Source organism: Pseudoliparis swirei, chromosome 16 (assembly GCF_029220125.1).
Source record: "Pseudoliparis swirei isolate HS2019 ecotype Mariana Trench chromosome 16, NWPU_hadal_v1, whole genome shotgun sequence".
Classification (NCBI taxonomy): domain Eukaryota; kingdom Metazoa; phylum Chordata; class Actinopteri; order Perciformes; family Liparidae; genus Pseudoliparis; species Pseudoliparis swirei.
In genome coordinates, this window is record NC_079403.1 from 293,455 (window position 1) to 310,177 (window position 16,723).

The following is a 16,723-nucleotide window of genomic DNA, read 5'->3' on the forward strand; positions in this document are numbered from 1 at the left end:
TTTACAGAGAAGGTTTTTATCATGGGAGCTGCCTACAAAAACGGAAAAGAAAGTGGCAGCTCCTTAATTTTTTATCCGGCGAAGCCAAAATGGCCATATATTTAACAAGGAAGTCCCGGGTGGAAAACAGAGAGGGGCAGGAAGCCAGGGCAGTGTGGCTCTGTAACATCAGAGCCAGACTGGTTGGAGTTCAGATTTTATAAACACATTGGAGACCTGGATGCTTTTAAACAACGCTGGTGTTTTAACGGTATTGTTTGCTCTGTGGTGGAAGAGGAGCTGGAGTTTGCACCACTTTTTATGAGGTAAAACATGTTTTATTTGTTTTTAATGTTTTATTTTTGGTTGTGGTGTTTTTTTATTTTTAACAACTTAATTTTGTAAAGCACTTTATTTTTAAGAAGCTATGTAAAAGCTGAGAAAATGTGAAATAAAGTGTTTTTCAAAAATCAAAAAAAAATCTCTCTCTCTCTCTGTCTCTCTCTCTCTCTCCCTCTCTCTGTCTCTCTCTCTCTCTCTCTCTCTCTCTCTCTCTCTCTCTCTCTCTCTCTCTCTCTCTCTCTCTCTCTCTCTCTCTCTCTCTCTCTCTCTCTGTCTCTCTCTCTGTCTCTCTCTGTCTCTCTCTACTCTCTCTCTCTCTCTCTCTCTCTCTCTCTCTCTCTCTATGTCTCTCTCTCTCTCTCTCTCTCTCTCTCTCTCTATGTCTCTCTCTGTCTCTCCCTCTACTCTCTCTGTCTCTCTCTGTCTCTCTATGTCTCTCTCTCCCTCTACTCTCTCTCTCTCTCTGTCTCTGTCTCTCTCTCTCTCTCTCGACTCTGTCTCTCTCTCTCCCTCTCCCTCTACTCTCTCTCTATCTCTCTCTCTCTGTCTCTGTCTCTCTGTCTCTGTCTCTCTCCCTCTCCCTCTACTCTGTCTCTCTCTCTCTCCCACACACACACATTCTTGTATTAAGACGTTCACAGTTCCTCCTGGGAGGCGTTTTGCAAAGCGAACAGCCGAATGACGCTCAGGACAGCCGGCCGTGAACGCAGGACGCAGGCAGAGAGGAGATAAATGAGTGAAGCGTCGCGTGTGTAAGACGACGTAAAACAACCAAAAGAAGAAGAAAAGAAAGTGATTCATTTTCTCAGTTTAGATTTAAGGTGACGAGAGTGACCAGGAGGAAGAGTTCCCGCGGAGAGGCGTTCAGGGGGCGTTAGGGTGCGTAGAGCTGGGAACAAGGAAGGTCGCGACCCCCCCCCCCCCCCCCTCCAGCTGGTGTTGGGCGTCAACCCCTCGCGTGGACAACCGGCGCCTCGTGTCTTGGAGGGAAGGAAACATATTTTGCTCCATCTCTCCTCCATCTCTTATTCATCTCTCCTCCATCTCTTATGCATCTCTCCTCCATCTCTTCTCCATCTCTCCTCCATCTCTTATTCATCTCTCCTCCATCTCTTCTCCAGCTCTCCTCCATCTCTCCTCCATCTCTCCTCCAGCTCTCCTCCATCTCTCCTCCAGCTCTCCTCCATCTCTCCTCCATCTCTCCTCCAGCTCTCCTCCATCTCTCCTCCATCTCTTATGCATCTCTCCTCCATCTCTCCTCCAGCTCTCCTCCATCTCTCCTCCATCTCTTATGCATCTCTCCTCCATCTCTTCTCCATCTCTCCTCCATCTCTTCTCCATCTCTCCTCCATCTCTCCTCCATCTCTCCTCCATCTCTCCAGCTCTCCATCTCTTATTCATCTCTCCTCCAGCTCTCCTCCATCTCTTATTCATCTCTCCTCCATCACTCTTCCATCTTTTCTCCAGCTCTCCTCCATCTCTCCTCCATCACTCTTCCATCTTTTCTCCATCTCTCCTCCACCTCTCCTCCATCTCTCCTCCAGCTCTCCTCCATCTCTCCTCCAGATCTCCTCCATCTCTCCTCCAGCTCTCCTCCATCTCTCCTCCATCACTCTTCCATCTTTTCTCCATCTCTCCTCCAGCTCTCCACCATCTCTTCTTCATCTCTCCTCCATCACTCTTCCATCTTTTCTCCATCTCTCCTCCAGCTCTCCTCCATCTCTTATTCATCTCTCCTCCATCTCTCCTCCATCTCTTATTCATCTCTTCTCCATCTCTCCTCCAGCTCTCCTCCATCTCTTATTCATCTCTTCTCCATCTCTTATTCATCTCTTCTCCATCTCTTCTCCAGCTCTCCTCCATCTCTCCTCCATCTCTTCTCCAGCTCTCCTCCATCTCTCCTCCATCACTCTTCCATCTTTTCTCCATCTCTCCTCCATCTCTCCTCCTTCTCTTCTCCATCTCTCCTCCAGCTCTCCTCCAGCTCTCAAAAAAATGGGAGGTGGAGGAGGATCTAAAGGGGGGAAAAGAAGAAATTGTTAAAATAAGCAGATCTGAAACCAGAAAGTGAGCCACATGTACAAGGTGGTGTTCCTCAGAGCTCCTGGATCACCGACATGTGAGTTTCTGCTCCGTCGTCGGTGAGATGGGGTGACTCCTCCCACTCATCCTCATCCCTTCATCGTCTTCTTATCTCGCGCTGGGCTGACGACACTTTTTCAACATCACAGTGCGTTCCTCCTCTCTTCGCTTTGACCTTTTCCCTTTTTTAAGCTTTCGCTCGAGGTGTTGGATCGACTAATCCGCGCGGCACAGACGACGCCCGGCGGTCCAATGGGAACGCGATAACGACGACTTTATCGACTTCATCAACGTCTTTTCGCTCGAGGATGAGCGTGTCGACGAGAAAATGAGGAAAACTCGTGTCACGGTTTCGGGTTTTATTTTGAAGTTCCCCGTCTCTCCTTTCACTTCCTGTCTTCCACTTGCCCCGCCCCTAATCACCTGCTCCTTCCCAGTGTATTTAAACCCCCGTTTGTCTCCGGCCCTCTACATCTTCATTTCCATCGGTAGGTGTCTTTCCACTGGGAGTCGTCAACCCGATGAAGCCGATCCAGTTCCTTTGGACCAGGACCGACTCATTCACATTCAGCAATCATGTTATTTTATTATGAATATTTTCTTTCGGTGTGTCAGTAACTACAAACACATCCTGAGAAATGTCTCCGATACCAACACAAAGAAAAGCAGGTGTTTGATTTCCTCCTGAACGCCTTCCAGAGGAAAGAAAATGTAAATGTTAAACTTGTATATCGCTCCTCTGGGAGAACTTCTCCCTCTCTCCCAGCTCTCCTCCCGTGAGATCTCTCACTCCCCCCCCCCTTTCATTCCTACACAGCCTTCTTTTCCATTCCTGCACATCGTGAGTCGGCTGTCAGTTGCCATGACAGGCGCACCAAAATAAATAAATTCTGTATCAAATTAGTGGCGGGATTATAGACGCTTCACTGAACAGAGATATTAGTTCAAATCTTCATCTCTGCTGCTCAGAGATGAACAAAGATTTCATCCTGCCGAGAGGAAGAAAATCACATTATGAGGGCCTCCAGCCGAACCCTATAAATAAATATATATATATATACATACATTTATTTATTAATATATAAATGAATAAAGATATATATATTTATATACACATATATATATTTATATACATATACATATATATTTACATCTATATATATTTATAGATATATAAATAAATAATGATGAATAAAATAAACAATAAATTAATACATATATTTACTTATATTTATAGATACAAATAAATAAATATGTATTTATATATACATATATATAAATACATATTTATTAATATATATATAACTACAAATAAAAATGAATATATTTATTTATATTTATATATAAATAAATAAATACATGTGGATGTGATCGTGGGCCTGCAGCCTGCATGCGTCTGGCAGTTTAATGTCAGCAGGTCTAAAATGAGGTGAAGGGCCACAGAGGTCAACGGGACCCTTTGAGGACAAAGCCGACCACTTCCCTCCGTCACCTCCACTTCTCACGGCTCCTAATGAATGGCTTCCTCTCTCTCGCCCAGCGCCACCACCGTGTCAAAAGGAAGGCCACCGAGAACGGATTAGCCTCGCCGGGGGCGCCGCAGCCGGCTGCCGCTTTAGTTGGCAGAACCCCCTTCTTATTTTTCTCTTCCCCTATTAGAGGGATTTCCCCCGCAGGAGCAATACAAGTGTCCTATTCTCTTTCAATTACCCTCTCTGTCCTTGGGCCCATCCCCACAGCCACATAACTCACTTAACTAACGCACACAAGCCCCCCCACCCACACTCTATCTTCTCGACTCATTCAAGGCCAGAATGACAGATTGGCAGAATGAGCTTTTAATATGTTTGCAAATCTGAAATTGCACTACATTCTTTGTATTTTCTTGACCTATTTATGACGCTATCTTTGCCAGATTTTATGCATCGCTGCCAAACAATGACTATGTTATATTTATCATATAATTTACAATTATACATACACATACAGTCGTATGCAAAAGTTTGGGCACCCCTGATAATCTCCATTACTTTCATCTATAAATTGTTGGGCATTTGGATCAGGAACTTCTTTGTCATATATATAATACTTCATGGACACAGTGATATTTTAGCAGTGAAATAAGGTTTATTTGAGAAACAGAAAATATGCCATATGCATCATAAGAGAATTAGACAGGTGCATAAATTTGGGCACCCCCAACAGAAAAATCACATTAATATTTAGTAGAGCCTCCTTTTGCAAAAATAACAGCCTCGAGACGCTTCTTATAGCCTCTGATGAGTGTCTGAATTCTGGATGAAGGTATTTTGGACCATTCTTCCTTACAATACATCTCCAGTTCAGTCAGGTTTGATGGGTGCCTAGCGTGGACAGCCCGCTTCAAGTCACCCCATAGATTTTCAATTACATTCAAGTCTGGTGACTGGGATGGCCATTCCAGAACATTGTAGTTGTTCCTCTGCATAAATGCCTCAGTGGATTTGGAGCGATGTTTCGGGTCGTTGTCCTGCTGGAACACCCAACTCCGCCGTAACTTCAGCTTTGTTACAGATTCTAGAACATTATTGTCAAGAATTTGCTGGTACTGAGTTGAATCCATGCGACCCTCAACTTTAACTAGATTCCCAGTACCTGCACTAGCCACACAGCCCCACAGCATGATGGACCCCCCACCAAATTTGACTGTGGGCAGCAAGTGTTTTTCTAGGAATGCTGTGTTCTTTTGCCTCCATGCGTAACGCCTCTTGTTGTGACCAAAGAGCTCGAGCTTTGTCTCATCAGTCCACAGCACTTTGTTCCAAAATGAGCCTGGCTTGTTCAAATGTAGTTTTGCATACCTCAAGCGAGCCTGTTTGTGGCGTGTGTGCAGAAAAGGCTTCTTCCGCATCACTCTCCCATACAGCTGTTCTCTGAGCAATGTGCGCTGAATGGTCGAGCAATGCACAGTGACACCATCTGCAGCAAGATGACCTTGCAGGTCTTTGGAGGTGGTCTGAGGGTTGTCCTTGACCATTCTGACCATTCTTCGCCTTTGCCTCTCCGATATTTTTCTTGGCCTGCCACTTCTGGCCTTAACAAGAACTGTGCCTGTTGCCTTCCATTTCTTAATAACATTCCTCACAGTGGAAACTGATAGCTGAAACCTCCGGGATAACTTTTTGTAGCCTTCCCCTAAACCATACTGCTGGACAATCTTTGTTTTTAGATCATCCGAGAGCTGTTTTGATGCCCCCATGTTGCCACTGTTCAGAGGAGAATCAAAGAGAAGCACAACTTGCAATTGGCTCCCTTAAATACCTTTTCTAATGATTGGATGCACCTTTCTATGGAATTGAAGGCTTAACGAGTTAATCAGACTAATTATGTGTTGCAGTTAATCAGCGATTTAGTAGGTACAGGTATTCAAATCAACAAAATGATAAGGGTGCCCAAACTTTTGCACAGCCTATTTTTCACATTTGATTTAATTGCACACAACTAAATACTGCTACACTAAATATCTTTGTCTGGGAAACACCCCAGCACTCAGTGTTAACTAGAAAATGAATATTACACAACTGTGATCTTTTTTTGGTGAAGACAGAGTAAATTATCATGCAGCCTCAGAGGGGTGCCTAAACTTTTGCATACGACTGTATATACAACTAGTCTTCCTTTGAGCTTGAAGTTTGAAGAACACAATTAATAAGTAAAAAACATTATTTCTAACCTTGTCAATGTCTTGACTATATGTTTTAATCATTTTGCAATTCATTTGATTAATAAAAGTGTTTTCCTGGAAAAAAATTGTCTGGGTCACCCCAAAACTTTTGAACGGGAGTGTAGATATACATATATATATATATACATATATGAAAAAGGAAAAGTGAAGGGAAATTTTGCTAAAAGATAAATATATCAGCTTATAAACTAAAAGCTACATTTCTTTTGATTTAACTTCATGTGTAATAGTGAACGAGGAAATATTTTAAAGTTTTAAAAGCAGTTCCCCTTTCAATCTAATTGTTAGTTTTGCTGATGAAACTCAAAATTGTTGCGGCAAAAAATAAATTACTCTCAAAATAAAAAGATTGCTCTCGAAAAAAATATATTTGCTCTTAAAATAAAAATATTTGCTCATAAAATAAAAATACTGCTTTCAAAATTATTACTTTTTATTTCAAAGCAAATATTTTTTATTTTGCAGCAACAAATTCTAGTTTCAATAAATCAGCTTATAAACTAGAAGCTATCTCGCTTTTGATTTAACTTCACATTTAATGGTGAATGAGGGAATATTTAAAGTTTTAAAAGGAGTTCCCCTTTAAATCTGTGCACGACCTGCACTTCCGCATGTAAAGCCCCGCCCCCTCTCTTCCGGATAAAGCCGTGTTGTGACGCGCGGTCACGCTACTCCTGCAGACATGAACGCCGCGCCGCAGATCGCGCTCCTCTTGCTGGTGGCCCTGGGCTCTTCTCAGGGGCTCCAGCACCGCTACGTGGACCGGGTGGAGGACCTGGACCCGGACCAGGACCAGGACGCCGAGGCGCAGCCGCTCCAGGCCGGACCCTCGCCGTTCGGCTCCCTGTGGCCGCTGCCGCAGAAAGTCCAGATCTCTGCAGTCGCCTTCAAGTTGAACGGAGACAGCTTCCAGATGTCTGACGGGAAGGGCTCCTCCGCCGGGCCGGGCTGCAGCCTCCTGCAGGACGCGTACCGGAGGTGAGCCCTTCGAGGTCTCCGTTCCCCCGTCGTTATTATGGTAAATGTTGCGTTCAGGGACCAGTAGAAACTCGTGGTTCAAAACGCGTCTTGCACAACAGGTATTACGAGTACATGTTCGGCGGTGCTGAGAGCCAGCGGACCGGCCCCGGCGGGCGGACCGGCCCCGCGGTGCTCACCGGGCTGCAGGTGTGGATCACGTCACCGGACTCCGACTGTGACGGGCACCCCGGTGTGACGTCAGACGAGTCATGTGAGTCTCTTCCTCATTCATAGGGTGTCATGCGTTGAGCTAGAAGTACTTTGACAGATACGTTTATTGCATTGTTTTTCTTATTAAGCTGAATACTTCCTCCACTGCTTGTGCAGAAGTTAAAGTTGCATACTCTTCTAATGAATTAAGTGTGTTATGCATTGCTTTTTAAGGTAACTACACACACACATCATGCTTATGCTTGATTTTGAGATATTTTCAAACTACTTCTCGTTTGCAATTTACCCCCCCAAAATATTTCCCTTCATAAATGTAGAAATTATCCCAGATAATCACCATTAAATCCTAAAGGAAGTTTACCTTTTTGATATTGATTTATTCTTTATTTAATCGAGTCATTTGACTTGTAACTGAGTATTGATACTTTTTTTTTATTGTATTGGGACGCTTACATAAAAGTTAATGATTTATAAACTTCTATCTATCTGATTATTTATAAGTGGAGATGGGCGTACTCTTATGGCTTATCATCCAAGTTGAAGATTAGCTGGTTAGTAGACCACGTGGTTAACCCCCCCCCCCCCCACCTGTTTGTGTCCTCAGATGAGCTGATGGTGGATCAGCCTTACGCCGTCCTGAAGGCCCCGAAGGTCTGGGGCGCCCTGCACGGTAGGATTATTCTATTTATTGAACTGAACTCTGCATCAGAGGCCCGAAGACATGAAGTACACGATGAAGAGGAAACACGGAGAATCCCAGGAGACGGACCTCGATTTGATTTGTGCTTCATAAATAGTTTAAAGTTACAGTTCACCTGTGATATTCATGTTTAACAGCAGCCGTGATGAGAGGTATCGATCTGCTCAGCATGAACCTATTTAAGTATATTTACACTTATCAATCATTACAAGTATAGATGTATAATCAGTTTTACTCTGGACACACACACACACACACAATTACAGGTGGGGTTCAACTTGTGCATCTCCTCATGTATTTGTACGTCATGTTTATTGTCGAGTACGTTGAATATATGAGGAATTTGACTGTGAAAGGTGCATTATAATAAACTTGGATTAAAATAAAAAATCTAAATGATAATAAACTTAAAATATAAAATGATAAACTGCCATGGAAAGATAAATAAAAATAATAATAAACATAGAATTACAAAAATGAACGCACATTGAAAAAAATACATAATCATATAATATTTTTACTATAAACTGACAAAGAAAAAATACAAATATATACATAGAATAATATAATTATAATAAATATAGAATTAAAAAATAAACCGACATCGAAAAAACAAAAATATATAATCATCATTTCTTTTAATAAAATGACAGAAATATATACTTATAATAAACATGAAATAAAATGATAATATATATAGAATTAAAAATATATTACAAAAAATAAACTGATGTAGAAAAAACCATTTACAATAATAAACATAGAATTAAAAATATATATACTGGCGTAGAAAAAAACCTCTAAAAATATAATAAACATAAAATAAAACCAGAAACAAAGGGCAATAATGTATATATGGTCAATAAAAAACAACGGTTTTATGTGATAAGTGCAATTAAAAGCCGTGTCTGCATCACTACAATGTGTTTTTGTTGACCTTTGCTCTCATGTCTAGCGTCTCATCAGGTGGCCTTAACTACATCTTATGAAGTCATTAAACCAGAACTCGTGAACATGAACGATGTGTTTTTGGGCTTTTAGGTCTGGAGACGTTCAGCCAGTTGCTGTATGAAGATGAATATGGAGTTGTGAGTGTGAATGCTTTACATCCTTTAAATCGCATTTCTTAATGGATCAACTTTCATACAAGGTTTAAACTCGGGCTGATTGTAACTTTATATCTTTTCAGAAAAGCATCAATTCAACAACAATCAGCGACTTCCCGAGGTTTGCTCACAGAGGCGTGATGCTGGACAGCGCCCGCCACTTCCTGCCCATTAAAGTGATCTTGGCTAATCTGGTACGGCCATAAGATTCTTTCAGGGTTCATACGTTGCATGGAAAACTGGAAAAGTCATGGCATTTAAAAATGGTTATTTCCCGAACCTGCAGAAGTCCTTGAAGAAAAAATGTTATCCCAAAAGTGTTGAAAAAGTCATGGAAATGTGTTATATTCACCCTCAGTTTGAAGTAATGATGTTTTTAAAAGAAAGCTGGGGACAGGTTGGGTTAATCCACTATGCCAGGGTAGTGGTTGGGTTAATCCACTATGCCAGGGTAGTGTAGATTGAACCATTCTTGGCTACATACATGGTGATGGAAATATGGTTTGAAGTCATTTTCCTTTCTTTTGGTTTCTCTTTTATCGCGTTAAGCTTAAATACGTTTCTTTCTTTTTGGTTTTCGACAGGAAACGATGGCGATGAACAAATTCAACGTGTTCCACTGGCACATCACGGACGACCAGTCGTTCCCGTACCTGAGCCGAACATTCCCGGAGCTCAGCCAGCAGGTCGGGAAAGACGCCGCGTCGGCGTTAAAATCTCAGAGGAAGACGAGTAGCCTTTCTTTTTTAAACATCGAGAAGTATTTAAATATAATCGTTGTTCACAGGGAGCTTACCACCCGTACACGCACGTGTACACGCCCACCGACGTGAAGATGGTGATCGAGTTTGGCCGTCTGAGAGGCATTCGAGTCATCCCCGAGTTTGACACGCCGGGTCACACGCAGTCCTGGGGCAAAGGTGAGTTTCCTTCACGTTGGTGAAGAAATACCCCAGACAAATTTGATGTTTTCTATGAAAACTCACACTTTTATTCATCAAATTAATTGCAACGTATATAAAATATAGTTAAGACATTGACGAGGTTATAAATAATGATTTTTATAGTAAATATTAATGTAGTTCTTCTTGTGGCTCAAAGGAAGGCCAGTTTTATAGCTTCAGCAGCAGGGCGGCTTTAGCTCAGTGGGGTAAGAGGGCCGTCCTGCAACCGCAAGGTTGTGGGTTCGATCCCCGCTCTCCCCATTAGTTGCAAGTTGAAGTGTCCTTGAGCAAGGCACTGAACCCCCAGTTGCTTCCCGGGCGCTTCACCGCAGCCCACTGCTCCTTAATAACTAAGGATGGGTTAAATGCAGAGAACTAATTTCCCCTTGGGGATTAATAAAAGTGTATATTCTTAACTGTTTTCAGCTGCGCTCACATAAACAGGGTTTTCTACCCCTCAGTTAATCCTCTAAGGCGATAACACAATGTATCATTAGAACACTGGAGATGGGCCTCTAGACACCTCTGTAGAGACTTCATTACACCAGAGAATAGTCACTACCACATTAACTATGTAGAGACTTCACTAACACCAGAGAATAGTCACTACCACATTAACTATGTAGAGACTTCATTACACACCAGAGAATAGTCACTACCACATTAACTATGTAGAGACTTCATGACACCAGAGAATAGTCACGACCACATTAACTATGTAGAGACTTCATTACACCAGAGAATAGTCACTACCACATTAACTATAGAGAGTATTTATGATTCATTTATTGTTGTCTTCATTCATAAAAAACAGTGCTTTGAAAAATAAGGACATTTCTACGTGACTCCAAACTTTTGACTGGTAGTGTATTTTTACCAATTCATTTTTATATTTTTTTATAATTAAGTTGATAAAAGAAATAATATATATTATTTAAAAAAACTATATATATTTATATTTAATTAATCTAATGTTTCTTTCTCCTCAGGCCAGACGGATCTGCTCACGCCCTGCTACTCCGGCGCCGACCCCTCCGGCTCCTTCGGGCCCGTGAACCCCATCTTGAACACCACGTACGACTTCATGAGCCGCTTCTTCAAGGAGATCAGCTCCGTGTTCCCCGACGCCTACGTTCACTTGGGGGGCGACGAGGTGGACTTCAGATGTTGGTGAGACTCGAGTATTTAATGGACAACTAAAGAGATTAGACGGCAATTCATCATTTTTAAAAAATGGTTATTTCCAGGCCTGGAAAAGTCCTTGAAAAAAACCATATCTCAAAGTTTTGGAAAATTCATGAACATTTGTTATGTTCATTTACAGTTTGATTAAACATTTACGTACACATTCTTTTAATCAAAGTATTGTCTCATTTAAGGTGTTTACACTGAGATTTCACATATTCTTTGGTCATGGAAATTTGGTTTAAAGTCCTGGAAATCCATTGGGTCATAATGTGTATTTACTCTGTTTGCTGCTTATTTATTAATATTTTAATGATCCTGCAGGAAGTCCAACCCGGACATTCAAAAGTTTATGGATCAGCAGGGCTTCGGGAAGGACTACAGCAAGCTGGAGTCCTTCTACATCCAGAAGTATGTTCCTCGGTTTACACTTAGAACTCGTTGTTTAGCTTATTTAACGGTAAGTGTCAAATTATATTCATTATTCAAAAGGCAAAGAATTTCATCTATTTTGTGTCTTTTTTTTTTTTTTCCACTCGTCCGACAGACTCCTGAACATCGTGGCCACGACCCAGAAGGGCTACATCATCTGGCAGGAGGTGTTCGACAACGGAGTCAAGGTAACTGACGAGTTATTAAAAAATATGATCATAATAACAATAACATCGGCCTTTTCTTGACTAACTTTTTCTGGTCTAAAGCTAAACTAACCAGCTTATTATTGTAGCTTTATATTTAGTATTCAGGTCACACACACACACTTCATCATCATAGGTAACACTTGTGCATCTTGTCATGTATTTTTATGTCATAGTTTATTGCCAAAAACTTTGAACATTGAAGGAATTTGACTCGTCGAAAGGTGCATTATAATGAACGGATAAAAAATATAAACATAGAATAAAAACAAACTGACATAGAATAATAAATAAAATTCTAAAAATATAATAAACAGACAATAAACATGGTGCAATAATGGAAACATAGTTTTATGTGATAAGTGCAATTAAAAGCTGTGGTGGTGCGTTGCCCTCGCAGCTCGGGGTCGTCTCATGACTTTAACGACGTCTCGTGACATCACACGAGAACGTGAATACAAACAGTTTGTATAAATGCCCAAAGACGCCTCTACGCCTGGTGCACGTCCGTCTTGACTCCAGTAGCGCGGTCTGTACCCGTTTGCAGCTCCACCCCGACGCCGTTGTGCACGTGTGGATCGGCGGCGGGGCGAGCGGCGAGATGGCCAAGGTCACGGCGGCGGGCTTCACCACCGTGCTCTCCGCCCCGTGGTACCTGGATTACATTAGCTACGCTCAGGACTGGCAGAACTACTACAAGGTCGAGCCGCTCGGCTTCAACGGTCAGTTGTTGGTTTGTGGGTGTGAAGATGATTTAATTTGGTGGAGGCAGAAAAAATAGTTTAGTTCAACAGGCTTACGCATGAAAAACTGCACAGAGGTGACGAGGAGAGAGTCGCGTGAGTCGGAGCCGGTCCTCGTAGACCTGATCCAGACCAGAGTGGACCGTCTTATCGGTCCTCGTAGACCTGATCCAGACCAGAGTGGACCGTCTCATCGGTCCTCGTAGACCTGATCCAGACCAGAGTGGACCGTCTCATCGGTCCTCGTAGACCTGATCCAGACCAGAGTGGACCGTCTCATCGGTCCTCGTAGACCTGATCCAGACCATAGTGGACCGTCTCATCGGTCCTCGTAGACCTGATCCAGACCATAGTGGACCGTCTCCATCGGTCCTCGTAGACCTGATCCAGACCATAGTGGACCGTCTCATCGGTCCTCGTAGACCTGATCCAGACCAGAGTGGACCGTCTCATCGGTCCTCGTAGACCTGATCCAGACCATAGTGGACCGTCTCATCGGTCCTCGTAGACCTGATCCAGACCATAGTGGACCGTCTCCATCGGTCCTCGTAGACCTGATCCAGACCAGAGTGGACCGTCTCCATCGGTCCTCGTAGACCTGATCCAGACCAGAGTGGACCGTCTCCATCGGTCCTCGTAGACCTGATCCAGACCATAGTGGACCGTCTCATCGTTCCTCGTAGACCTGATCCAGACCAGAGTGGACCGTCTCATCGGTCCTCGTAGACCTGAGCCAGACCAGACCAGAGTGGACTGAACTGTCTGGTTTCCAGACGTTAATCTTCTGCAAATAGTTTTCTTCTTTTAATTCTTGTTCTTCTTCTTCTCGTTGTACTTCGGGTTATTCTTGTAGTTCTTCTTCTTCTATTTCTTCTTCTCTTGCTTCCTCTTCCAGTCCTTCTCCATCGTCGTCATCTCTCTGATGCTTGTGTGTGTAGCTGAAGCCGGACACACTGATCCACGTGTGGAAGGGCAGCGCGCCGCAGTACCAGAGTGAGCTGGCCACCGTGACGCGGTCCGGGTTCCGGGCGCTGCTGTCCACGCCCTGGTACCTGAACCGTATCTCCTACGGCCAGGACTGGCAGGGCCGTTACAGGGCCGACCCGCAGGACTTCAAGGGTTGGTGTCTGCATGGTTGATTTATTACATTGGCAAAGACCCTTCCCCCTCATGATGGTTCTTTGCTGTGTGCAGCGTTGCTTTCTAGTATTTTATTGCGGGATTTGGGACTTTAGCCGCCGTCCACATGATCGCTTTATTGCTCCAGACTCAGTTTATTATCCGTATTGTTTGACGCGGCGCATCTGAAATGTCAGGAAGTCGTCCGTCACTCCTGTGCTAACGTGTGTAAGCCTGTTGAATGAACAGAGGGGAATTATTACAATATTTAGCTTTCAGAAAATCACTGCTAAATACGATAAAATACCTAATTTAATTATTTTATATAGTTCTCAAACTAGTAATTAAATTGTGTATTTTATTGTATTAATTTTCAGATGTGTTTATATGTATATATATGATTTCTTTTTATGTACATTTTTTTCCGTGTATATATAAAAAAATGTATATATATGGTTTCTTCTTGTATACATTTTTTTCCGTGTATATATATATTCTTTTTAAATATTCAATATATATATAATTATTTTCTGGATGCTGCCTGGCCTCATTAAACATTATATTTCAAAACAGGAACTGATGAACAAAAGAAGCTTGTGATTGGTGGAGAGGCCTGTCTGTGGGGGGAGTACGTGGACGCCACCAACCTGACGCCCCGTCTCTGGTATGTTTTGTCTTTTTAAATATTTGTATGTAAATGAACGTCTGTCGGTCCACGACGACATACACTGATCTTCTGTCTTCCTCTCCAGGCCTCGTGCCAGCGCCGTGGCGGAGCGTCTGTGGAGCGCCGCCAACGTGAGGGACATCAACGACGCCTACAACAGGCTGTCAGCGCACCGCTGTCGCATGGTGGAGTAAGTGTTAGGGATATACATGTCTACGTCAGTACCGGGGGTCTCGACATTACATTTAGTTGACTCTTTTATCCAAAGCGACGTACAATCCTGTTGCATTCAGACACCGTAGAGCAGCTACAGGGAGACACTCAGGGTTAAGTGTCTTGCTCAAGGACACATCGACTAGGGCGGGGATTGAACCTCCAACCCCCTCATTGAAAGACGGACCTGCTACGCAGTGACCCACAATCGACATGAATGCACAACTCTAACTTAAGGCCGGAAAGATGAATATCAATACGAGGCATATGGAGAAATTCTTAAGTTAAAAATGATAGTCTCCTCGTGCAAAACATAGTTCATTCGTGGAAATGGAACCATAGAAGAAATGTACACACAAAGTCTTCTAATTCTAATGACCTATCTTTTCATATCCAAGGCGTGGGATCCCGGCTCAGCCACTGTTTTCCAGCTACTGTCCCCATGAGTACAAAGGCCTCTGAAAAAGACCTGAAAAGCCACGGGAACGGAAGAAATGGAGGATCCGTAAACGATGGAATCTAAACGCTAAACTGCCTTTTTGTGCCGTTGTCACACTCCGGAGGCACCTGGACATCTTTTTTAAATCTGTGCCATAGAACTCTTGATCGCATCCAATCGCTTGAATTTCTGAATGCACTTTTTTCATGATGAAAAATGTTTGATTGTGAATAAAATGTCGACATTAGTTGTGACTCTTTTTTCATATGAAAATTAAACAGTTATAAAATATTTTTGCTGCACGTTATATTGCACATGGTTCTGGTTTACATCCGGCGTGCAGTCGGACACAGCTGGACACCAAGGCAAGAGATGCAATGGAATTATTTTTGGATAAGCCCAAATTTGGCAATTGCCTCTAGGGTTAGACTAGATGACACAACAACTACACACCACCTGCACACCACCTTTGGGGTGATGGCCCAGATGCGCCCCATCCCAAATATGTGGTTCTTTCCCAGGGATCATCCCAAAACAGGCGAATTCAAAATTAGGGTTAGGGATGAGAAGGGTTTTGGAGACTCTGCCGCTAAAAAGCAACAGAGCCCCCGATGTACGGTCCATTGACAATGCTCCGCCCCGAGGGCCTAAATGTTCATTCCGGCCTAAGGGGTGACCGGTGCCGGGCTTGGCGTTCCAGTCATCCCCCCTGTCCCCCGCTGCGTCCTGGTCCGTCTGTCGCTGTATGGGATGAGCGGTCAGTTGTGTGTGTCATCATAATTCCCTCTTTAAACAAATGAGCTTGAGGTGACTCATGGTCCTATACTGCCATCTTTTGGCGCATGAAGTGCATCAGACCCCAAGAGATGACAGTATTACAATTGGACTCATGAGTCCCCCTCTCTACCCTACTTATTAATTACAGTGTTATGAGGGTGGTGAGTGCAGGGCAGCTAGGAGGCTTCGGACGTCCTGGTTGAGGTTCTGCGCCGACGAGGTCCGTGTTGGGGTTCTGCGCCGGCGAGATCCGTTAGTCTTTTCCTTCTTCCTCCGTGCTGCCTTCCCTGCTGACGTGTGTAGCTGCTGGGTTGTCATCACCCCCTGGTGGCGGGGAGGGAAACTGCAGGCCGGCCGGCTGATCTCCGCGGTGACGCGCGTTCTGTCTTTTATTGCAGTGTTATGAGGGTGGTGAGTGCCGGGCAGCTGGGAAGCTTCGGACGTCCTGGTTGAAGTTCTGCGCCGACGAGGTCCGTTCTTCTTTTTCTTTCTCTTGTTCTGTGCTACATTGCCTGCAGACGTGTGCCGCTGCTGAGCTGTCATCACCCCCTGGTGGCGAGGAGGGGAACTGCAGACCGGCCGGCTGAGTTCCGCGGTCCCGCGCGTGCTGGCCGTGGCGAAGTACGCGCACCTGGTCTTCTCTGAGGCATGAAGAAAGACGGCAAACACCCCGCCATCTTGGGCGCTGGCTCCTCTCTCTTCTCTTCTCCGCTGACGGCAGTGAGGCTTCTCTCCCTCTCTCTGGGTTGAAGAGAGTCTTTAGGCACGTACCAGATACTGCTGGTGTTGTTGTAGATGGTCCAATCTTCCGTAGTTGTTGATACAATTAGTCTTTAAAAAAAATGTTTTGCCAAAAAAAAGAGTTTTATGAATA

General features: G+C 43.7%; 1 protein-coding gene across 4 annotated transcripts; it reads left to right on the plus strand.

The window, feature by feature from the left end:
- Positions 1-6,690: 6,690 nt before the first annotated feature.
- Positions 6,691-15,319, plus strand: hexb (hexosaminidase B (beta polypeptide)). 4 transcript variants are annotated; one of them, XM_056434066.1, is made up of 14 exons: positions 6,691-7,105; positions 7,207-7,358; positions 7,923-7,988; positions 9,060-9,106; positions 9,208-9,318; positions 9,709-9,810; positions 9,912-10,044; positions 11,058-11,238; positions 11,578-11,664; positions 11,801-11,873; positions 12,439-12,613; positions 14,327-14,417; positions 14,506-14,610; positions 15,032-15,319. In XM_056434066.1, the coding sequence occupies exons 1-14, from the start codon at positions 6,810-6,812 to the stop codon at positions 15,093-15,095; spliced, it is 1,683 nt and encodes a 560-aa protein (XP_056290041.1). In that variant the 5' UTR covers positions 6,691-6,809; the 3' UTR covers positions 15,096-15,319. The 4 variants fall into 4 exon arrangements, with proteins under 4 accessions (XP_056290041.1, XP_056290040.1, XP_056290042.1 ...); XM_056434065.1 differs by lacking the exon at positions 12,439-12,613 and adding an exon at positions 13,573-13,753; XM_056434067.1 differs by lacking the exons at positions 14,327-14,417; positions 14,506-14,610; positions 15,032-15,319 and adding an exon at positions 13,573-13,719.
- Positions 15,320-16,723: the final 1,404 nt, after the last annotated feature.

What these genes read in the sequence shown, in the direction of transcription:
- hexb (XM_056434065.1), top strand. Translation starts at nt 6,810, where the DNA reads ATGAACGCCGCGCCGCAGATCGCGCTCCTCTTGCTGGTGGCCCTGGGC. An exon ending in TGTGACGTCAGACGAGTCAT is followed by an intron (nt 7,359 to 7,922) that starts GTGAGTCTCTTC and finishes TTGTGTCCTCAG; the next exon opens with ATGAGCTGATGGTGGATCAG. An exon ending in AAGTGATCTTGGCTAATCTG is followed by an intron (nt 9,319 to 9,708) that starts GTACGGCCATAA and finishes GGTTTTCGACAG; the next exon opens with GAAACGATGGCGATGAACAA.